At 32.9% G+C, this 25,876-nt stretch overlaps 1 protein-coding gene across 9 annotated transcripts in view; it reads left to right on the forward strand.

The window, feature by feature from the left end:
- Positions 1-25,876, forward strand: part of PCDH9 (protocadherin 9) — a 973,394-nt gene that overhangs the window by 10,545 nt on the left and 936,973 nt on the right. Inside the window, exon 3 of one of the 9 annotated variants that reach the window (XM_082434789.1) lies at positions 13,309-20,199. The exons of the other annotated variants lie outside the window; for them this stretch is intronic. Coding sequence (XP_082290915.1) covers positions 13,309-13,341 — 33 coding nt within the window. The 3' untranslated portion in view covers positions 13,342-20,199. Of the gene's footprint in view, positions 1-13,308; positions 20,200-25,876 lie in introns of those variants that run through there. 9 annotated transcript variants of the gene reach the window in all.

Genomic DNA, 25,876 nt, shown 5'->3' on the forward strand with positions numbered 1-25,876 from the left:
TTGTCAGAGTTGAGCTCTTAGCTTGCATGCAGGCTAAAGAAAGAAAACTGTGGATTGTTTACACTTTCACTTAAAATCCTTGCAGTAAGTTTTCTCTGAATTTAGTCTGGTGTTTTCTTGAAGGGGACTCTCTATTGAAACTATAAATTCGTCTGTTGGTAATATTAACAAATCAGTTAATATCATATATTTCATGTAGTTGGAAACTAAGCAAGAATTGTTTTATGTGTATTTTTAAGCTTTTGCTTTCTTGACAGCTGATTTTATGTTTAATATATTTCTCAGAATTTATTACATACCAGAGCCCTAAAATTTATATCAGGTTTGTTGAAATATGACACTAATCACAGACCAGGTATTCGTGAGAATTCAAGAATGCAAGTCAACAAGGGGCTCGCTTTAAAGTTGTAAGTATCTAGAGGCATAGGAGTCATGTTCAATAAGTAATAATGCTAATGTGTTATGACCTTTTTAAAGGTTAGCTCCCCTAAAATTTATATCGGATCGCAAAAGCAAATCCAAATGTAGAAATATGACGTCTCAATTACAAAAGGAAATATACTTCACTGTTTAAGATTTCATGAGTTATTTCAGATAGCTGTTAAATCTGTCCAACATTTCATTTGGAAAGGAACACATGCTTTTTGCCTTTGTTTGATACAAACCTATTGGGCTGTCAGTCATCAGAAACATAGAACAAGAAAGATATATTACCATGATTGACATTTTGGTTTTGATTTATATTCTTTTTTTCCCTTAGTCAAGATTCATTAAAATGTGAAGTTCATAAATAAGTTCTACCCATTCTTTAACAGTAAAGAATGATAGCAGGAATAAACTGGGAAAACAATCCATATGTAATCTCTCTCACTCATACTGTTGTCCTATAGGCAGTTTGTTGCCTATAGTAAAGAATAGTGGCAGAATTGGAATTTTCTGAGCCATAATATATAATGTTAAAGCATTCAGAACTTGAAGTCATTCATTAAGGATTTGTTTTTACATACTTATCCATTATTTAAATGGCATGTGAAAGTATTTCCCCCCTATCTTTAATGGTTTGATTGATTACAGTGCTATATGCACACATCACATTTAAAATGATGGACTTGGGACCACCTGTACAGCTGTGAGTGGTGAAGATACATGCGCAGGCAAGATCTGTGAAGCACATTTGATTGATTCTTTCTAGTCATTTTACACTAATTATCCCGGAATTCCTTGAGAAAATATATGAAATTAACTTATCTGTTCTTGAAAGGAGTATACTATAGCCTCACCACTCATTAATTTATGTAGATGTTGGGGGCTTCTCTGGTGGTGCAGTGATTAAGAATCCGCCTGCCAATGCAGGGGACACGGGTTCGAGCCCTGGTCCAGGATGATCCCACATGCCGTGGAGCAACTAGGTCTGTGTGCCACAGCTGCTGAGCCTGCGCTCTAGAGCCCGCACGCCTAGAGCCTGCGCTCTAGAGCCCGCACGCCTAGAGCCCGTGCTCCGCAACAGGAGAAGCCACTGCAATGAGAAGCCCGTGCACCGCAGCAGAGAGTAGCCCCCGCTTGCCTCAACTAGAGAAAAGCCCGGGTGCAGCAACAAAGACCCAGTGTAGCCAAAAATAAAATAAATTAATTAAAAAAAGAACACCATTCACTTTACAGCAGTGCACCATATATACTCAATAAATATTTGTTAATAAAAAAAAATTATGTAGATGTTTAATTATGTAGGCTGCAGGAAGGAATGGAAATTGGTTCAGTTTTACCATGTTTGTATAATATCTTGTATTTTAGCATTCTTCCTTAGTTTATCTTTCTATCTGACCATCTCTACATTTTAGTATTATGCAGCTTTGTTAATATCCACGCTCTGGCCTTTTTCAGTCTGTTAGCAGTTAAGAAATACTCTAATCCCTTCCAGGATATTGAGAAACTAATGGATTGCAGAGTATTTGGATCTTTAAGCTTCAATTGTAAATGGTATGAAGAATTGTCATTGAGCTGATATTTGCATATATCTCTTCCAGTGCTAGTTACTTTGCCTCCTTTTTTTCCTCCTAATCTTCAGCTTTCATTCTAAGAATATTTATTTTAGTCGGAAATAAGCATGCCAGTGATAGAAATTTGGGATTCACCTCCAAATGAATGCCATCACAGACAGGGAAGTTCTGGCACATTTTGCATACATCGGTATGAACACAGTGAACCCTTCATAAGCTCTTAGATTGCAGGAAATCAGTGCTGAAAATTAAGTGGAGTTTTAAAGATTTGCAAAGTAGAGAGCTTTGTATAATGCTGGTATTGCCGGTGCCTATTAAATATGAAGTAAAGGCTTTGTAATACAACTAGCTAACACATTCCCTTCCACATTAGAGTGATTTATACCCTAGGGAATTAGTCTTGCCTATTTTTTCCAAATGCAGAAACATTGGATGTGTCTGAAAGAATAAAATCTCAAATACATGCCTTAGAATGGACAGATTTGCTCTTGGATGATTCTAGTTATTCAAGATAGATGTTGCAGGCTCTCTCATACTTACTTGTGGTACCTCTGTCCATGGTGTGGCCTTCACCTCTCCTACAAGAATCTCTCAATTGTGTGTATATACTCTCCTCTAAACATAAATCAGATTGTAACCCTAGGTATCTATAAAACTGTAGCATTACCATAATGAAGAGAGCTGGCTACTAAGTGAGTGCTTTGATCCTCAAAGGAATTGCTATTGAATCATTTCTCAAACTGTATTTTTAGAATTCACCTTTGCTCCATTTGTAAACAGTGTGTATTTGGAGCACAGCAACTCATTCCAGACATACATAGGTTTCAATATATTTACTTTCATGACAGGGTTCAGTAAAATGCCTCACAGTTCTTCAATGCTTAATGTCTTTGACAGGGCCTGTTAGATATAAAATCAGTGGAAATAGCCATGCCTATTTTTTAAAGATTTTACAAATCCTATATTTTTGCCTACTAGAAAACATATATATAATCCATGTGCAGACCACAGTAGGTACTGTGGACTTGCTGAGAATCATCACAGATGATTGATTTTGAAAACGAAAACAGTTTTTGTTCAAGACAACTGCAATTCAGTAAATGAGGTTTTTTCCCTCATTAAGTAAACCTCAAGAAGGAGAAGCATGGAAACACAGGATATATATAATGAAGATGTATCTTTTTTAGGAAGACAGTGTCTTCTGCTGACAGGAGTTCCCTAGTAGATCTTTTCTTGAGGAAAAAAATTGCTGGTGCTTTTTTGGATTTGGAGGTTGCAGCCAACGTGTGCCTCCATGTGGTAGCAGCTTCATGCTGAGGACTTTCAAATACACAGCTAAGTAGGATTCTCAGGGAAGTTCTTGTAGGGGGTGCAAGTGACAAATGGAGACAAAGTGGAGTGAGTTCTGAGTTGTGAGTTGATGCCCGCCTGTGTCATATATTCATGCCATTGAACCGATTTTCACACTGGAAGCCTAGAATCACAATAACCTTCCTTGTTTGTCAGCTGTGAACACACCTGTACTGACAGCTTTTCTTTGCTTCATTTCTTGTCATTCTTTAGGCGGACTTTGTTCACTTATGTTACCTCATATACATCCGCTTTCTTAATTTCTGGAAATATGACAATGACACCAACTTATTTCTGTGTATCTTCCCTCCAAAAAAATAAAAAGTCAAACAGAAATATTTTGCTCTAGAACATCCATAAAGGGTCAAATAAAACATCCACAGTGTGTCCTTTCTTCCTAGAAACAGAAAATCTCTATTTATGTTTTTCCTTTGCAATTTTCAAAATTGGGTTTTTTATACTGAAAACATTTTCAAAGTTAAGAAATCATAATAAATTTAGCTGTATAGATTAATAATGTTTCAATGTGTTCAAATTTCCAATATAAAAAAAGATGTCAGAATTTTTATGAAAATACTTTTTTTGCTACACACTGAAATGAGTATCAAAATTACATTAAACCATAATAAAAACAGATCTTTTAGGATATCTTTAAGATATCCTAAATCTTTAGGATATTTTAGTTTGACATGAACTCATCTTCATTCACGGTCTTGACCCCAAAATCTGCCAAGCAGTGATGGCAAACTATGCTGAATTCACTGATTGATTTTTAAACATGGTAATAATTAAGCAGAATCAGTTTGACACCTAAAGTCTCTGTTTTAGACAATTAAATTCTGCTTTAGCTAAGGGTTATTGACTTCTGGATGATACTGGGAGCAACACTCCTCAGGGTTTAAACTATTCCTGCAGGACCATCTGTTATTGGCGGGGCTGAGCAGCCTCTCCAGCCATGCAGTGTCAACCCCAGGTGTATATTCAGGATCGTTCAAAACACAACCCGGGTTCCTCATGATCTTTCAGTCTCAAATGACAACTAAGTTAATAAAATACTGGTATATCATAACTTAAAGCTTAATAATTAAGGAGAATATAAGAAAGTCCCTCAAAGTAGAGACAATGTCTTACTTACCTTTGTATTTCTAAGACTAAACTTACAACAACTCCTAAAAGAGTGAACTTCGTAGTCATTCAGTAAATGTTGACCTAATGAGAGTGATCAGCTGATATTGGAATCATGCCTTATATATGCATATTTCCATTGATAATCTCTATAACAACTACAGAAAGAAGATATTACCATTCTTATTCAACTTATATAGACATTGAGAGACAGAAAATGTGTTTTTTTCAAGTCACATGGCTAAAGCATTTATTTCCAGTCTAGAACCTTACCTCTGCACTGGTATTTCTTCCTCATATGTGCCTACTTTTACTTGAAAAACACTATTTTTAGGCCAGATATAAGTTTGAAACATTTTCTTTATTAGGGACATTATTTTTGTTGGAAAGGATTGCAACTCATTTATTTAAAAACCCACATTATCAATACAAGGCAATTCATTGCACCCAAAATTGTTCTTCCTGCAATACCTCCCAGTAAACTAATTCTAGACCATAAGATTAAACTGTGGTAAGCATATGACAACGAGGCCTAAACAAAAAGTATATATGGGGAGGGTTTGATTGTCTGGTTTCAGCTACTGTCCCTATTTTCCTCTGCAACAGCTGGGACTTGATGACAAACTCTCTAGTTAGGTTTAAGGGGTTTTTGGGTTTTGGGGGGTTTTTGGTGGCTGAGGAGTCCCCATAGTCTCTAATCTAAGAAATTTTGATCTCCCTAGACACCTCCATTCATATTTCTGGAGGTCTGGTGAAGACCAACTAACCTAACCTCATCCTATAGATGAGCAAGTGTAAGCATTCTTAGACTCTGCATTTTGACTTTTTGATTTTTGTAAACAGTGAAATATAATTAACACCTTTATATGTTTTATCAGTGTCTTGACTCACTAGTGATTTCTGCATTTGTATGAGAGAGAGAGAGAGAGAGAGAGAGAAGCAGAGTGTTAAAAACCCGCTGATTCTAATGTACATGAGCACACTCTCGTATCACTTAATTAGAGATATCTGTGGTTTCCGTTTTCTCCCTCACTTCTTCCACACCACTGTGTCTGCCCATCATAACATCTTTATTCATGTTAGGATATAATAAGAAGGGAAAGAGTGAACATAAACAGGATCAGATTTCTTTTCTTCCAAGACTCCTCATCCAAAATTTTTATTTAAACCTTTGATTACTTAGATAATTGAGTGATTACTTCTAAACAATGATCAGTAGATTCACTTTGATATCTGCTTAACAGAGACAGTGTGTTTTGGAGGAGAAAAAAAAGTCATCATTAAAGTTCACTTAATAGACTTTTGATCCCTCCAGACGACACCATAGAATCACATATGAATCCTATAAAAAGCAGCAAAATAATAATTGAATAGTAAGTGGTGTCTAGCTACTATATTAATTTTAGAAAGATAAATTTAGTGTCTAATAGAATTCACAGAATAGTTTCTCAAGACTCAAAATGGACCTTTGAGAATATTTGGCCTATTTAATTCCTTTTCCATGTGAAAAAAACTGAGATTACTACAAAAAGTAGTTTGATATTTGAAGTAAAAAAAAAAAAAAAAATGACTTGGAGAACTGCTATTTTAAAAACTGTGTCACATAGGATACATCATTTGAATGTACCGCTCCTTGCTTTCCTAGTCTGTAAAATGGATGTAATCAGGCCTAATCCATAAGGTTGTTATTAAACTGAGTGCATACATGGGTGCATGTAGATTTCTGGCCCATGGTAGGCAGACACTCCAAAAACCTACCTATTTTTCGCCTATTTTTTCCAAGGATACCAACTTACCACTGACAGAGGTGCCCAATTTCATTTAATACATGTTCTCTAAGTTTTGTTTTTGGTGGTTTTCTTGAATTTAAGTTTTGTATCTTTTTTAAAATTTTATTTTATTGAAGTATAGTTGATTTACAATGTTGTGTTAGTTTCTGGCATACAGCAAAGTGATTCAGTTATACATATATATAATGCAAACTATTATATGTATGTATAACTGAGTTTTATATCTTTTTAAAAAGCAAGTTATCTCTGTTCATCTGTTTTACGTTTAAAACACTGTTTTTGAGTTATCTAGGATTTATGAAAAGTTGATCTTTGTAACAGCATCAGTGAACAGCAGATAGGATGTTATATTTTCTTTTGATCTTAGTCCCTATTGTTTCATATTTGTATAATTGCTTCATCTTTCATTTTGTATATTTCACCATTTTCATTTGCATGTTGTGTTTTAAAATTATCTTGCTTCTTTTAGTTTTTGTTATTAATTTACTTCCCCATGAATTACCCATAGGAACTCTACCCATCTGGGGATTTTCACCTTATACATCACTCCTGTTACAAAACAACATACAAGAGAGGGAATCTGTTTCACAGTCAGTACTTAACACAGCTGGAGCCATTTGAAACCTGCTGGGTTTTGCTTCCAATTATTCCGTAGACTAGAAAGCATCTCTGTTGAAGTAATGGTATCCATGGTATAATCATACTAGTTAAAATGCCTTGGAGTATATGGATCATATTTCTGGGATTCATCAAATTTATGCCAGAAGCACAATAATCAATAGTTTTTTGGTTTTTTTTTTACTATTTCTCTGATTCTAAATTAATATATATTCATTTATAAGTAAGATTTTTTAAAAATTAATTAATTTATTTATTTTTGGCTGCGTTGGGTCTTCATTGGTGCACACTGGCTTTCTCTAGTTGCAGCGAGCAGGGTCTACTCTTCGTTGCGGTGCACAGGCTTCTCATTGCGGTGGCTTCTCTTTGTTGCGGAGCACGGGCTCTAGGTTCCGTGCTGTTTGCTGGGGAACACGGGCTCTAGGCGCGTGGGCTTCAGTAGTTGTGGCTCGCGGGCTCCAGAGCGCAGGCTCAGTACTTGTGGCGCACGGGCTTAGTTGCTCTGCAGCATGTGGGATCTTCCCAGACCAGGGCTCAAACTCATGTCACTTGCATTGGCAGGCGGATTCTTAACCACTATGCCACCAGGGAAGTCCCTATAAGTAAGATTTCAATGTCTTAATATGCAAGTTTATAATGTTTGAGTATGTATGTGACACTATAACATAAATGAGACCCAACAAATAAAAATATTACACAAATGATAGTACCTGAAAAAATAATTTTTCTTAATATCCTGAGGACAAAATCATTGCTTTATGTTGGAATTGGTGAAATCATCAAGATAAAGTTAATGATTTGGATTTGGAGCAGAATGTAGTGGGGATTTGTTACTCATTTAGTTAACTTTATCAACTAAATAGAAAGTAGATACAGTCAAATTTCAATTGGCCTTGCTGTGACTTAGATCGTAAAAATTAAAATTTTAAGTTCTTGTTGACCTTTACGACCCTCTCAGTGCTGTTTGATTGTTTTTGGATCAGTCTTTTGTTTTAGTTATAGACAGTGGCTCAATAGGTAGAAAGGACTTTAAAACAAAACAAGCAATGATAAGAAAACTCACTCTTTGTTCTTGGAAAAATTTAATCTAACAGAGAATGCATGGCAAAGTGGCATGATTTCCTTTAAACCACTGCCTGTTTTATGCTAAGATGTGATGTCCATCGTACAGTATTGGGGTACAGAGCAGGGTGGGGACATAGGGTGGATGTTACCTTGGGTATCAGACCTCATGGAGTTGTAAGAATTATAGCATGATAGCATGGCAAATAGTAAGTGTTTAATAAATTCTAGTTAATCCCACCACAGGGGCAAACGGGAGATAATCAGGCAAAATGAGGGTGTTAGACACATTTTAAATGGCAAGAATCAGGCTTTAAGTATTTGGGTTCATAGTTTTTTTGAGATATTTAGCTTTCTCATGGCATCAAGTGTATATACGTGTTTACTACGTATATATAGCTAAACTTAAATTAAGATGACCACCATTTTATGTTGTCCCTATCAATGATCTATTCTGTTAACTCTTAGAATGGAGAGGTGAATGTGTATCCCAGGAATTTTATGTAAATTCCAGTTAAGATAATGACTAAATACTTTATTCTATGAGGAGAATTATATTTCTTGCATCATTCACATCTTTCTTTATGTGATCAGGGCTCACTTGATTTTCTCATTTAGCAATGCGAAGGACTTTTTCTGCCTGCTGAGCACTTATCTTATTCAGGCATAAGCCTGACAACTAGACAATATCCAACCTTATCACTAGAACACTGAACTATATTATATTTTCCTTAATGGATACTAAAACTTATTCCAGAATTATATATTATAGCTTTAAAATGTGTATTCTTTTTTAATTCTGCCTTATAGAACTATGAAACTTTTCTGCTGCCAAAGAACTGTGATGTGATCCACTGATATATACACAAATTAATCTCTTTTATTTTTCATTAATTCTGTTATTCAACAGACATCTATTGAGTAACAGCTGTGATCTAGGAACAGTGTTAGACAATGGAATTTTTTTTTTTTTTAATGAATAAGACATTGTCTTTGCTTTAAAAGATTCCAGTGGTCTTAAGCACAATACATTTTTTTCCTTGGAATTCCCTTATTTAAAATATATATATATATATGAGTTCTCTCTCTCAGTTTTAAATTGATGTCATCATTTCCCTGAAATATATTTTTTAAAGTCTTTTTTTTAACTAGTGCTGGAGACTTGATCTTTCAGTAGGGTAATAAAATTCTAAGATCTATTACTCTAATTATAAGAATGCCAAGTTTAAATTTATCCTTTGGTTAATTTAGAGGGAAATACACTTTTCATCCTTAAAATCACACTTCTTCTACAGGCAAAGGTGTTAATAAAATATGGTTGCAAGTAAAACTTCATTTTTGTAACTATATGAGATTAGCATATTTGCTATATTAAAAAATCACTTTAAAAACATGGCACACATTGATAATGTTGAATAATAACTCGGGTTAAAAAGGACAGTGTTCTCTAAAAATGGAGTTTCATAGGGATCCATTTTGAAACGGATATTTTGAGTCATGATATTCTGCAAAAGAATGTTCAGCCTTAGCCCTTCAAAAAGACATAAGCCTAACATACACATGGAACATAGATGTTAAACTCTAGCTAGAATAAATGTTTGGTTTAATTGGCTTTTACCTCCAGATGGTTCTGAATTGGACAAGTCCATTTTCTTATGAATATTTATCACAATATTTAAAAGAATGGATGCAATGACATAAATTTGAAAATAGAGACCTTTGTTATATAAACTTTTTTCTTAAATTAAGAAACATTCATATCCTGAAATTTTGGTTTTCTTTAATCATAGAAGAAAATGTCATAATTGCGCTTTACGTTTCAGGCAAGACAGTATTGTTATTTTTAACTTAATCATTTCTAAAACACTAATTTACATATGGGTGAATGTTTATATGAGCAAGTTGTTTCAAAGTTTCAACAAAATATTCGAGAAAAAAATCTTTGTTTTTGCACATATTTGCACATTTTTGTGCAAATGTATTTTTAAGATAAATTCTTACTGCCAGAAAATGTACTATTTTAATTGTAGATAGGCTTCAGTGATAACCATCAAGCTGGTGCCTAACTCCAAAAAGATCTTTCCAACTGTTCTGTGGATATTTAGGCAACTGTCTCCAAGTAATTACTGTAATATACATGAACTACAAAATTGAAACCTGGTAAAATATATAGACCTCAGGAATAAGGTGTGTAATAGCTCTTGTTAATTAAACTTATTGATTAAAACATAAACATTTTTTGGAAATTATAAATGTATTATATGACCAGTCATGAAAATAAATGTAATTCACTTTTCAATAATGTGAAAATATGGACAATTTGGAAAGCTAATTTAGAACCAAACAACAGGTTAGATTACGCTTAGTAACACAGATACATTTAAATAAAGGATGGTGTGGAAATCACATGAGGATTATCCTGTCTGTGTTAACCAACTTCTACATAAAATCAGAAATGTGGCAGTCTCACCATTACTCACAATGACAATGACATTTAACTTGGTGTTATTATGTAGTTTTAATTCCTTGCTTATTATGATTTTTATAAGTAACTATGCATTGCTTTACCAAAGAAAATAAACCACTCGTGGTTAATTTAAATAAATATTTAGATTTTCCTATATTCAAAACTTTGATACACGTTATTTTCTAATTTTTGGCAACAATAATACCTATTCTAAACCAGTTATACTTTGCTAAAATTTCACTTAGCATCTTGAGAATTCAATTTTCTCATCTGAAAAATAGATCATTGGATTCAGCCATTTTTAAATTTCTATTATTAAAATTTAAACTACAGCTTTTGTTAATTACTTAGGGAAACATCACTCTTTGGCAGGTTTCCTCTTACCACCCAACATGCGTCTGGCCTACTTCTTTCTATCATCAGTTGATATATGTTCAAACAGTGCAAATCAATGTTAACATTGGCTCAAGAAAAACAAAGTAAATCATATGGTTCAGTCTCTCCCGACAATGAACGATTTGCGGTATTCTCATTGTTTGCAAGATGTATGTTATCACTCTCTTGCATTAGTATTGAGAACAGACTGTTGCCATTATCTTCTTTGAGGTCTCTGACTGATTAATTTTCCCCTTCTGAACTAGAAAATTAACTTTTTCCTCCTAAATCAGAAATCACAAAACAAAAGAACTATAAAATCTCAAGAAGATTATTAGTGCTTAGAGTTTGATTAGAAAACTGTCCATTTAAAATAGTATGTAGCTACTATATTTTTATCAGTAATATTACTTTAATTATGTTTGATTTTTTCTGTAGTAAGACATTAAGATGAATTTAGTATTTCAACTTTTGTGAATATTGGAGAATTATACATAGTTTGGGGATAATGTGTAAATACAATTTTTTTGAAGTCAGACACTGGTAATTTTGATTGATGGTATCATTTGTTCTTAGGATAAGTTTTAGAAAAGCTAATTAAATCGAATAATACTCAACGATTTTATTAGTAACCTGTTCATTCAATGACAAAATAGAGTTAAGTTGAAGAAAAATGTAAATAATCAGAACTGTCCATCTGAAGGAAAATCAAGTTTGGGAATAAAAGGACTGAATTTCAAATTAGCTGAAGTAGCCCCCAAATATGCCACCTGAATGTCAAATGACAAGTGGTATTTGCTTAGAGGAATATAAACTAGAACTATGTATTGCCATAGCACAGCCTACCACATTTTCTCCAGAACACTGCAGAAACGGCCCTACAAGAATGATTCTGAAACCTGGAGAGAAGCCTAGGAGTACTTGCTTCCGTAATATCTCAATGATATCTGGACCTCAAAATTTGCTTGCATTTATCACTATTTACTGCGTTACACTCTTTCATCTTATCAAAAACTTTAGGAAAACTCAATTCTATCCGTGTTTTTGGTAGAAGTATTACAAAAAGGCTGCTTTATGCTGTAGGTGGATGGGTTTAGAAGTTACTTTGCAAGTTTGGGAAGTTGATATAGATGGAGGAGGTATATTTGCAGAGATGCCACATGTTGGCCACAAGACATTTTTTTTTGTTTTTCATTTTAAGCAGCTTCATCCAATGCTCACATCCTGGGTATACAGCAACAAAGATGCCTTCCTTAACCGTATGAGTATATGGACATGATCTGCTTTCTAGATATTTATTCCCTGGATGTAAGGTCATGTGTAGATTATTTAAAAAATCGCAAGACTATTTAATGTCACAGTGCAGGTGACAGCAAATTCTAAAGAATTTAAAATAATATAAAAGAAATAGATGAGTGTCAAATGAATACCCTGTGATTTTTGCATAAGAGGCATTTTAGCTATTTTGGGCAGTGATTGGTGGAATGAGATGTAAGCAATCTCTGACAAGGTGAGAAGCTGGACAGGCCAAAGTTTAAAATCCCGTGTGTTTATGGAGCTTTGTCAGAGTCAGCCATTCTGGGGACAATACAGTGTATCACAGCTATATGATTAATCAAATCAGTTCTCTATTGTAAAAGGACAAAGAGATGATGCCCACTGGCATCTGATTTGCAATTGGATGCTTGTAGATTAATGAACTTGTGTAGACTGTGCCTTCCAATGTTTTGCCTGGAAGAGAAATAAATTCATTAGGAATTTAGACAAAAGCAACATTAGAAAACCATAACAGAGTTAGAGTAGCTTATATAGGGGAAAAGCTAACATTAAAAAGAATAAATTCATTAATCTTAATGAATTGTGATTGAAACTAACTATTGAGTGACAGGATTAGTCATTATCACTAAAAAATGTAAAACATGCTTTTAAACATTTATAAAAGTCACTGGCCAAAAAAAACCCACACTAATTTCAGCTAAATAGCAAACAATTTCATGGGAGAAATGGAAGATATTTGGGAATCTGTAAAGAGAAGATCGCAATATTCCCTTTGGCACTGTTATCTCTTTATTTCTAGTAACTTCGTTTGCAATGCTTTGAAAGTAGATTTCCAACACCAGATAATGACAATCAGCCAGCATTTACTTGAGTACTCACTGTGCTCCTGGCATTCTTCTCAGCCCTTTACATGTATTAACTTCTTAAATAGGAACAATAACATTGTGGGTCAGGTAGTATTGTTAACATCCCTCTCTTCCAGCTGAGGAGAAGTTAAACGATTTGCTTAAGGTCACAGTTCTTGTAAATGGAGAGTAGTCTAGGACTTGAACCCTAGCAGTTTTACACCAGAGGCTTTGCTTGTAGTTGCTAAGCAATACTGCCTCTATGATTGAACTTCTAGTTTAAAAAATAAAATTGTGGCACGTCACCAAGAGTCACTTCTGCCCCCAAATAAATTATTTGTATAAAGATAAAAAAGAAAAGCTGAAGTCTAATTTAACATTTCTGTTTTAAATTCCTTTAGGGTACAGATTTCGACACTAAGCATATGGCTTGATGATACAGTCATACCTGAGGCATGCGTGGTTCTTTCCAGTGTACAATGAACATTCATGGGCATTACATAGTAAGAGTAGTAATAGCATTAGTGTGTTTTAGGCAGTAGCATCCTGGATACTTTTCACAAACAGTATATTTTGGCAGTGAATTTCAAACATTCTGCTAATTTCAAAATAGAAGAAGAATTTTGTGATTTTTTTTTTTTTAACTACTCTTTATAAGGAGGCATCTAGAAGAGGGGGCAGTCAAGCAATAATGATGATAAAAAGATCTCTCTTCTTCACTAGACTAGAGTGATGCTTTCCTTTTTTTAAAAATTTTTTTATTCCATCCCCTGCTCTCCAGTAGAGCAGAAGCAACAACCACCCTCCGTCCACATCTGCACAAATTTGTCCACTAAGGTCAGCATATGCCTTTTCCCAACCTATCCGTAATACACTAGGAGACATATCTTCATGTGTATTTAGAAACGTGTATAATAAGCTTTTATTACTGTTTATAAAATTTTAGCCCTAAAATTTTTCCAGTTTTATCACCTACAACCACAAAAAGTATCCAGTAATTTCATACAGTTTTAGAAATCTACCATATTTCATTACTGGCTTCTTAATGTGTCCTTGCCTAAAACTCTAACAAGAGATGGTGAACACTTGTCAACCACATGTTGGACTTTCAGGATCCCCCTTAAATCTGAGAACCTGAGAGAACCATTTCAGCTGTATAGTCAGATAAAATGTGTTTATCATGGATTATTATAATGGATGCATTTTGGTAAAACTCCTAAGTGAGAAAATTGCAGTTTTAATTTGAGGTGCATTTGAAGGTGAAAACGAAATAGCTGAGAGTTCTGGTTGCACAGCTTTCCCTATTCCATTTGGAAAAGGAAACTGATTCTTGGAACAACATGCTAACTTTTTGTCCACTGTGTGTAGTGCATGTGGATCATTGCATTACTCATGGATGCTATTCTTATTTAGAATATAAATTCTGCCACATTCCTAGAGAATAACAAGGATCTGCTCTTTCAAAAAATGTCTCTTGATATGAGACAGATTGACTTTAAATTCCAAAAGTCCATATTTTTGAAGCTCACATTGCTTACATTTTGATTGTGCTTACTTTATTTTGGGTCGGCAGCTTTTTCTTGATGACCCTTACTAATAAGCTTCAGTAGGCAGAAAAATTTCAATTATTCTAATTAAAGACCAGTATTGAACATGTTGACCAAATGTAGATTTTATGTTGTTAATTAGACAAGAATTTGGTAAGGTTTTAGATCAACCATTGATACAAGAAAGCTAAATTCACCTGTGAATTTGTCAATGAACTAGAGTGGCAGGATTTCCTTGGTTTAAATTATTAAGGTAAGAGATTGGAAAAGCATAATTCTTCAATATGAACTCAAAGACATACAGGCAAGTTTACTTTGAACTCAAAAACATATGCAAGGCTAGAAAGCAATAGAGATGACAGGTGTAATTTTTGTCTGTATATTTGTTTAAAGAGTCATTTATAGGAAGTAATTTTTTTAAATGACACTTTTTGATGGAACTCACATTTCATGAGACCAAACATAAAAGCAAAAATACTTGTAGTAATCACTTTTTTATCAGATTCAGGTAGAAGAGTGCCAAACTGTTTTGATTTCACGATAGGCTATAGTCCTGTGATGGAGTTCCCAGCTGGGGTTTGGAAACTAAAGCCCTGGCATGCAGATGTTAGTGCCTAACATGATGTGTTGATTTAGCTTTCCAGATGACTTAAAAATAGCTGGAGTTCTCCTTTATCTAGGGACTAGACACACAAGTCTTTGTGAGAAACTAGATTAATTTTGCATTGACGTTCTGGGTGTTGCTGATAATTTGTAGAGACATTATGCCTTTTGGTTATGACTGTGACAGGCAGACTCTATCCAAATGGACCTTACAAGAGCCAAATTTAATAGTCTTAGCATTGGAAATTTCTGCCTTGAGTAGAGCAGAAGCTTTCCAGCATGTGCTTTGTTTTCTACTCCCACAATTATGAATTAATATACATCAATTCCAGACAGCTGAGGAATGACATAAGAGGATTAATTAGAACTAGACAACATTACACTAGTGGAGTGAAAATTCTGTAATGGTTTTTCTGCAGTGACGTGGTAGAAAAGGCAAATGGACACCAATTTCTAGCTTTTGCACATTCAAGAAAGTGGATGAAAAGGGAAGTGGAGAATAATTATGTTACTCAAGCTGGTATAATTTTTCTCATCAAATACATAACTCATTTTTCACAAATGTCAAGAATTGATTCAACTGAGTGAGTGAGTCAGTATTGTATTCAGTGTATGATTTTGTCCATTTAATTACAACCACTTTTATCTCTTAAAAATAATCACAGAAAGGGTATATTTAGTCTGTGACCACAATAAGAAAATGAGATGCAATGAATACACGCAGGTCTCATATACTATTATATACATATTTCTGTATGAAATATCTCTGAAGTGAAAAGATATTTTCATACCTTACCTAAAGTTTTAATAAAAACATTTAACTATAAAATGTTGAAGTCTCCCCTACCTCCAGCTGTTGTTTTTTTCTTGCTATGAAGCTTATCTATCATAGCAGTAGATTTATGGCAATATTTTCTACTACTAAGACTATATATTTATTGATTCAAGTTATTTGAGAACTTTGTAACTGTTGTTATTGCAAATTGACTTTTTCTGTAGTTGCACTTTAATAAAATTAGTTTTGGGACTTTAAATTGGCAAGCTCTTGAGTATACTTTTACATAGATTTCTGATGTGGGTACTAATTTTAGATTTTTGACAGTGTGATTTTTTAAGATGTCTCTTCAGTAAAAGAGGATTTCTTTTCCTTAATTGTGTGCATTCTATTGTTTTAATCACAAAATGTATTTGAATGCCACGCATGGATTGGCAAAAGTGAACTAGAGCAATACGGAAATGACTTACTCGGTATCACTTTTACACATTCACTTAGGCAATGGATTCTAGTAATTCACAGAACTTTTTAAAGCTTTTTAAAAAATTATTGTCTCTTACAATAGTAATATTAAAACTAAAAGGATCAGGAATATGCTAAATTTAAGATGATCATTTGAAAAGGAAATCACAGACTTGTTCATCATACTGTATTTGAAGTGATTGTAGATGAGTTTTGATATACAGAATGGTAGTAAAATAGAATTATAAAGTCTATTAACCATAATGATGGAGTTCTAGATGTAGATAAAATGAGATGATTGTATTTAAGTTTTCAATAAATTTGTTACCCAGTTTAGGGATATTTGTAGTTTATGAAACCTTGTTTATATTCACTTAACTTCAGAAAGTTAAGAAAGAATATTTGAAGCTCTATTATTTAGTATCTAAGATTCTGAGAGAGTGGTCAAGAGACAGGAGCTGTCTTCACTGAGTGTGAATGTCCACATACTTTATAGTTAAACAAATCATTCTTTGCTCCTGTCAAGGTTTTAAAGCACAGAGTGCTGAGAAGACATAGCAATTTGCTTAATTAACCCCTGTTCATTTTACAGGGCAAGAAATAAGATTACTCTTTGGCAATCACATGTTACTTGAGGTATATTTAATCTTTTACTACCCTGAAAACTTAACAACACACACACACCCTAATGCAAATATAGACAGAAGTAATACCCCTACTCATAAGTGAGCACATTTCTTCCTAACATAAATGCATTAATAGCTCTGAAGGCATTTCTCTCTGACAGAAAAATAAGGTGCCAAAGTTAGTAAGGCAAAGCTCATGCTTCACAGGTTTATGGCCTACACTAAAAGTAGATTAAGTCTGCATGTGTGTGTGTCCTCTATATCAACTGACTTCTGATAGAAAATGTCTATGCTTTTCATTCTGACCAATAAAAGGCAACTTGGTGAGTTATAGAGATTGACTGGGTGCTTGACATGTGGTGCTGCTCCATGAAAATGGTGGGCAATTGGTACTGGGGAGGTTTAGGAGAATTTAACTTGTCTTGCTTGTTTTTAGATATGCTTTTAGATATGTTGATCTCCTAATATTCTGAAAACATAAAAATGCAATATCAGTTCACAGCCAACAGGTTTCTTTATGTTGCTTTTCTAGTCCAAATGTAAAAAGAAAGTGATAATGTGCTCCTAATCATTCTATGCTTGTGTTCTAATATTACCAGGAAGCTTTTGTAGACATACTCAAATAAGCACATTTTTCATTATTTAAATGCAAAATGCATCTTTTCAATTATTATTGTCCAAATAATTTTAAGAGAATGATCATTGCATGATCCCTCTCCCCACTTCATTACTCTAAGATAGGTGGATATGTTTAATTCCTTTTCTGTACTTTCCATTATTAAAAGAACCCTACAAAAAATAAAACATTTGTTTTCAATTGAACAACAACAACCCTGGTAATTTATATTCAGTTTTACTTCTGCAAAATAGACACATTTTTACATAATCCAAACAAATTTTCATGTTAACTGTATGCTAAATATGATGAAATGTGGCTTAAAATAATCTCTCTTATTGTGCTACAATGTATCAATAATTTTAAATGTAAACACTTGACATCACCTGTTTCTATAATACCATTATTCTGTAGGTAGTATTCACAGTACAGTATATTCTATTGCTACTTGGTGAAATGAACTCTTGAGATTCATAATAGGGCAGTACACAAGCGTTATTATTAAAGGATTATAGGGAAAATTTTCCCAATGGAAAACTGATAATTAACGGTATTATTTAAAATAAGTATAGTGAAGAGTAGATAAGAAGTTCAATGTAGCAATATCTTTCTATTTTAATTTCAAATTAAATTTTTATATACACACAAAAAAATTTGGCTCAAGAATTAGCTGATATAGTTTAGATTTTAAATAGCCAAAATAATGTTGCAGTGTGTTATATTCATAATTTATCAATAAAATGATTACTGTTAATAACTGGTAGAATTCTTTCTTCCCTCTGCTAGTGATTTAAGTTGAATGGGAATTTAGTAACATGTGTAGGGATGCATCTTAATATCTATATTTGCTGAACAGTGTTAAAAACACAAAACTTGTCCTCGTTAAAATGGACTTCTGTACACTATAATTTGAATTAAGTAATGCATATATAAAGTATTTAAAAAGTTGTATATCAAATGTATAACGTTCCATTTTTCACTATATTTTGTAAAACATTTTTGGTGTAATCAGTATGACTCACATATGTCAAACAAGTATTCTACTATTTATTTAAACAGATATATACCTAATGTATTTGGAAGCTTATTGCACTCATATAATTGTGTATATTGTAGCCTCAAAAGTCTGTACTTATCCTTGCTTTAAGAAAGTAGTATGTGCATTTCTTTCCAATTTATTTTAATTAACTATATTAAGGAAAACATCCTTTACTAAATGTACCTTAAAATTCACAATAAAGTTTCAGAAATTGTTTTCTACAACTTTGAGATTTTGTGTTGAATTTATTTGTGAACATTTTTTGAAATTGTTCTCTGATTTTCTAATAAGGAGTCCCTGAATTTAATCTTATTGATAAAATGATGAGTTAAAATATACAGTGTGGTGAAGAGCTAGCCCTTGTTTAATCGCGAGGCTGCTCTCCTAAGTGATGAATGGCTCACACCTGTGCAACCTGGCTAAATGACACAAAATGGGCTTCCCCCTCAAAGCCCTAGTTACTCATTATGTCCACTTTCCAAACTGGAATGTCAAGCAATTTGCACTTTAACTGAGTGTTCTAGACTGCAGAGAAGAAGTTACATGGAGGTAACGTGGAGAAAATATATGTAGGTCTGTTAATCAAACTTTTTTATGCTCTGTTTACTGAAGTTACAAAGATATTTAAGAAAAAAGTTTGGCATACGTTACTTTTGACATCCCATTAAAATGTAAGGCTAGACTCTCAAATATAGTAAATATAAATATCCACATTTGGTTCAGGTTAGTCCACTGAGGGATAGACTCCCTTATTTTGCTAAGAAATATCAGATTCTGGGGCAATCCCTGTATCATCACAGTTTTTAATGTCACTCTTGAAGCCTGTTGGAATACAACCACTTGGCTATTTGCACAGAGTAACACATGTACTCAGCATTGCTGGGGGAGGGATAGATATGCATTTGCTGTGTTTTATGTTTAGATTTACAACTATAAAAAGTGGGGTGTTGAACTAAATTTTATCACACATAATCTTCTCAGTTGCAGATTGATTATTTTATTTATGTATTTATTAAAAACAAGCAAAAAATTGTTGTCATTAAAAGGTCCAAATAGTTTTCATATGAAAACCATTTTGTAATGATATTCATTTGAATTAGCCAAGATGAAAACTTACTAATCATAAATGTGGAAGGCATGTTACAAAATTGCTGTTGGTCTTAAAGTTATCTTGAGTTTAACCCAGAGAGATTTAGCCCATTCTGCCCTTTTTGCCGGATTTTGTTTTGTTTTGTTTTTGCAGATGTTTTTCCCTTAAAAACGTAAGTTCACTCAGGTCCATTCAGCAAATGTAATTAAATGAAAATATTTTTAGCTTGCATTGACATTTTCATGCTATACACAAAACAGAACACTTTTAAAATTTACTTTCCATCCATGTAATGAAAAGTATTTTGAATACTGAAGTAATCAAATCTTAGAATCATCAGAAGCTGGGCAAGTGGCTTGTTGGTATCTTAGTTAAATAGTAAACAGCCAGGGATAACAAGGTTCTTTTCCTGTAAGAGAAGAAAAAAGTGATTCCAAATATGTATTTTCCCCTTTGATTAGTTCTTTGAAATTGTTTACTGTTTTAATGCTATCCAGCATTTCTATCCATTCCTTTCCTCTTTCATATATTTTTTTTAATTTTTATTTATTTATTTATTTATTTATGGCTGTGTTGGGTCTTCGTTTCTGTGCGAGGGCTTTCTCTAGTTGTGGCAAGCGGGGGCCACTCTTCATCGCGGTGCGCTGGCCTCTCACTATCGCGGCCTCTCTTGTTGCGGAGCACAGGCTCCAGACGCGCAAGCTCAGTGATTGTGGCTCACGGGCCCAGCTGCTCCGCGGCATGTGGGATCTTCCCAGACCAGGGCTCGAACCCCTGTCCCCTGCATTGGCAGGCAGATTCTCAACCACTGCGCCATCAAGGAAGCCCCCTCTTTTGTATTTTTTTCATGAGCTTTAATTCCCTACAAGGATTTTGCCCATATTTTTATTCATAAATAATGCATATTTTGTTAAAACATTAAAACACATTAACACAATAAATCCAAATAATTTTCACCACTTACTTTCACTTCAAAAATGCATTCTGACATAAGCAGAATTGTATTCTGGACTACTTTGAGCATCATTTAAAAGGTATAGGTGCACTCTCCAGAAAAATTCATATACCCACATATATTTTTTTAAATATATGTGGGAGGATTAAATAAGTATTATTAGTCACATTTTAGAAGAAGCAAGTGATTTTTAACTGAGAAGAACTGGGGGGAGAAAAGGAATGAATATTATGCCTAACAAGATATTCTGATAGTCAACACCAGCTAATTTAGTGTATACTTTTAATTTTATTTTTGGTGACTAGAAGTAAACTGCCTAATCTCAGAGATGTATCTGTATATTGGTATATGTTCATATATTTACATGTACAGATATAAATATCTTATAATCTGTATGCATGTGTATATAGAAGAATATATTTATATACATATATTTATATAGAGAATTATTGAAACATTAATTCTTCTGCACTCTAAAAATTTAATTTTTGTTATTTACTAAATATAATCAGTTATCTATTATACAATCAGAATTTAATATATATTCTAATACCAAAAGTTTACTTTTGATATTATTTGAATAATGTATCAATTTTCTGTTTTAAAATTTTGAATAGGTGGAATCTTTGGAATTATTATCATTAATTAATATTTTCATCAACCTAAGTGTCATAGACTGTCATTATTTTTACTATAGCTGCTTTTGATATTTAAATATATTTCCTTTAGCAGAGCACAACACTTAGTTTTTGAAAATGTACAAGTAACCATTTACTTATGAATACATAAAAAATTCAGAATTTTCCAGTTAGTGTAAATGAATCATTATTTTAACTTTTGACTACTTTAAAAAAACTACATCAGGGAAAAAAACAATTCCACACATCATTTATTTAATAAATATTTATCGCTCACCTATGTTATGGTGCTTGTTTTTGCCAAGTGGTAACTTTACACATAATTTGATGTGTTTCTAATGCTGCACTTACAACCTTTTGCATAGATGATCTGTAAGGTGACTGGGTTTCTTCGGAATGGCGGGAGTAAAATTGAGTTTTGTATACCAAATGAGATTTAATAACATACTGAAAATTCAAAAGAAATCTGGCAGAATTCCTGTTCGTAGTAGGTGCCTAATATGGACAAATGAATGACCAAAGACTCTGATGATGGAGTTGTTCTTTTAATGTATATAAGTAATTATAATTTATACTTTCTCAAATAAAATTTCACTTAATCTTGTTATATGGTAAGATGCATGTTACAGTTAATTTAATTATTTTATTTTGTTTATTTTTCTCCTTAACATACATACTTGCAAAATAGAACAAAGTGTGTTCCCTATACAATAGGGAAAATAACAACTAACTTTTTTGTTGCTTTGTTATACAAAATAATACTTGATATATAAGTGTAATGTCCTTATAGCCCAGAAAAGTCATTATCTATTTGCCACTTTAAGTATAAATATATATTTAATAATAAATTAAATATTTAAAATAATATTTTTAAAATATTGAAAACAATAAATGCTGGCAAAATTTTGTTTTGATAATCATTTGTGACTTTCTTTACATAATTACCTCTTGTCTTATATAGAAAATTAACAGTGTTAGAATTAATCCATTTATAAATCATAACTATTAATTGCTACATTTAAGAAGCTATTCTTAAATATATGTATTAAATGCATGCATGTAATTTTGTGCCTTTTGGCAATTACTTATTTTAATCATTTTGGAAATGTGCGATAGCCTTAAGCATATAAATGGTTATTAATATAACAGAAATATATTTGTTACTTTAAATATTTCACTTCAAAACCAACAGTGCTTAAACATTTGTATTCTGGACTACTTTGAGCATCATTTAAAAGGTATAGGTGCACTCTCCAGAAAAATTCATATACCCACATATATTTTTTAAGAATTGCAAATTGTTCAAGGTTTCCATAGACTCTGTGAGCCCATCTATGAAATCTTCCAGGGGCCTGTGGCCCTGGGTAATAACCAAATTTATATAAATTATTTGACTCTTTATGCAACTCCTACAAAATATTCTTTGAAAAAAGTTTGAAGTATTTCAAGTGAAAGGAATTTAATATTCTTTTCTCAGCACTAGCTATTGTTTTAGAAAATGAACTCTCTTTGGAACCACTTCCTCTTATGATAATGGTTAAAATCCAGAAATATTTCTGCTTCCTCATCTTGTACAGTAGAAAAACACATTAAAACACACGTTTTGCCATAGGAATGAAAACATTGATCACTTTAATGAAATGCTCTCTGCAGAATATATATAATTGATGCTGTTAGCAGACATGAACATAAGCACTCAGAGCCAGCCAAGTGAAATAGGACAGCTTTAAATTTAAACTTGATGTATGCAGTTCTCACTATTTGTTAAGTTTGATTTCTTTTTTATAGTTTGTCTACTGTCCTTTTGGTGCTGTCAGGTGCACAGATAATCCCTGTGGAGTGACATAATACAGGTGTAATTTCCTGTTCACCCTCATGTTTCCAACCTAGACTTTGCCTGACGTCTCCTTTCTCCTTACAAAGAGAATAATAGAAACATGATTTTTTTTTTGTCAATAGCCATATAAATTGATAAATTAATTTCACATAAGATTGTGTTTTTGAGTGCCACAAAAAAGTTTAAATTTGATTTCTATCCCCATTTCTAAGAAAATTAAAGCTCAGTGTTTCAACGTTTTTCAAGGTCACACAGCTCCTACATGGCTCAGCTAGAATTTTTTTTAATCTTCTGCCACTCGTCCCAAGAATCAAGATTGATTTGAAAAAGAGACAAAAGTATTTTAAAGACAATGAAATGAAACCTTACATAAGCATACATCAAAATGTACTTGCCCAGAATTCTTTGAAAATATGCACAAAACTTTAAATGTTGTTTATTTATAATATTTTAATAGTATTCGTCATATATGCAGAGATACTTTGCACACTACATTTTCATTATTTGTATTTTTCTCTAATTCAAGATCAAAGACATTTCAAACTTGGGGAATTAGTAAGGCTTCCTTCCTCCCTCCCTCCCTCCCTTCCTTCCTCCTACACTCCCTCCTTCCTTTCCTTCTTTCTTGTGAATCTTTTGCCAGAATTTGAGATGAGAGTAGTTACCACTGAGTGGTAAGGTGTCCTGGATGAGAATTCTAATGAATACAAACCGTTTCACTTTCTGACTACCATTCTCTACCAGTCTATTAAGGACAGGTTTTTTGTTTTCCTCCGGTTAAGATACCTCTTTGTTTTTGGTGAATCCATATCAGTACCCAGAGCTACTATACCTAGTAATTATTATGCATTAAATACTTCACACATGCCTTTATTCATGGATTTTTTTTTTAACCCTCAAAATCACCCTATGAAGTAAAGTTGTTCTTATCCTCATTTCATTGATGAGGAAACTGTTTCATAGACAATAAGTAACGTATCCAAAATATTTGTTTCAACTTCACAGCAAACCACTAGTTTAAGTTGTAAACTTAAACTTCACCTTTAAAGGTTAGTGACTATTTTTTTACAACTTTGTTGAGGCATATTTTAGATATCATTTAACTAATTCATTTTAAGTGTGCAATTCCACAATTTTTAGTAAATTTAACAAGTTGTTCAACTATCACTGTAGCTTGGGAACATTTGCATCACCTCAGTGAAGATCCCTTGTGCCTATTTACTGTTGACCTCTATCTCCCCAAATTTGCCCCCAGGCAACCACTAAATTTACTTTTTTCTCTGGACATTTTATATGTATGGAATTATACCATATGAAATCTCTTGTATTTTGCTTTTTAGTGATCATGTTTTATACTGCTTAAAAATGAATACATCGTTCAATATCATTACAAATATTAATACTGTGAAAATGTACTAACATCTACCTTTATCCCCATGAACATGAATCATTTCCCCAAAAGCTTTCCTAATTGGCATTGATTCTTATTTTTCTCAAAAATATTTGATAAAATCCAGTGACTTTTCATGAGAGTGACAAATGATTATTGCACCGAAAACTGGTGTTTGCAACCTTCGTTACCTATTAAATAATAGATTACCTACTAAATAGTAGGTGAATTAATTACTTTTAAAACTCTTGAAATGTGTGTAAACTAACAATATTAATTTTCCCAGTGAAACTGTATTTACTGCATTTTCATTTTTGTCAGTGGTTTGGGCTCAGCTCTGATGACCTCCTGTTACGGATATTTCTCAGTTGACACAAATGATCCCGGTGTCCACTCTCAATTAAACTGGCAATTTAATTGAGGCATATATCACACCCATTGTTGTAATTACAACTGGCTCTCTTGGTAGACATTTCCTTCTTTATATTAATGGTGTTTCTTCATTATGCTTTTGAAACATTTTGTTTTTTCTACATTTCAGCATACACTTTAATTGCTGAGTGTTTTCAACTGTGTCACTCTTGTCAGAAAGTTTCAGAACCAGAAAACTTACCAATTTTCCCACAGTAAATTAAATGAATGGAAACAAAATACTTACTATTTCCTTGAAATTATTTATAGAGATCACTAGAAAATAAAAACTTCAAGTTTTAAAGGGTAATAATCTAATAAAATGATAAATATTAATACTATTTTATTTGAGAAGTGTAATAATATATATTGCAAAACAGCAAATGGTCCAAATTTTATGTTTTTTTCTTAAGATACCATTCCTGCATTCTTGGTAGCAAGTTTAGTTCCTCAGTTGTAATTTTTGAGCAAATATTTAAATGATTTTATCATTGAATGATTATTAAACAGGTAATATGAAGAGATGAGCAGACATGGTTAATAACAGAGGAATAGTTCATTGAAGAGTCATCATACCTATGAAGGGTGGAGTTCGTAAAGACAATGGAGATGAAGGTGGAATTACAAAGCTTATTTTAGTCTTCAGTTGTCACTATTGAATTTTTGTCTTTGTCCCCTATGTTTTAATTTGAAGCCAGTGATTTTGTGAGTGTCTCAACATTTGTGAAACAAAGAAATAGTAAATGTGTTAACGTCTCTATAGTGCTTATATGAGTGCAATAATCAAAGAATTAATATTTGAAAGAGTTTAGAATATTGCCTGGAAAGTATGATAAAGTGTTTGATAAATAGTATTGCTAAAACTTCCAAAACAAAGCTTTCCTTTCAACTTAACTTTAACAACTATTTTTACTTAAAAGTATTCTGTCATGCAGTATCTTTAGTTGCGGCATGCAGAATCTTTACTTGTGGCATGTGGG

The sequence above is a fragment of the Balaenoptera physalus genome (genome assembly GCF_965194825.1).
Source record: "Balaenoptera physalus genome assembly, chromosome: 18".
Taxonomy (NCBI): Eukaryota; Metazoa; Chordata; class Mammalia; order Artiodactyla; family Balaenopteridae; genus Balaenoptera; species Balaenoptera physalus.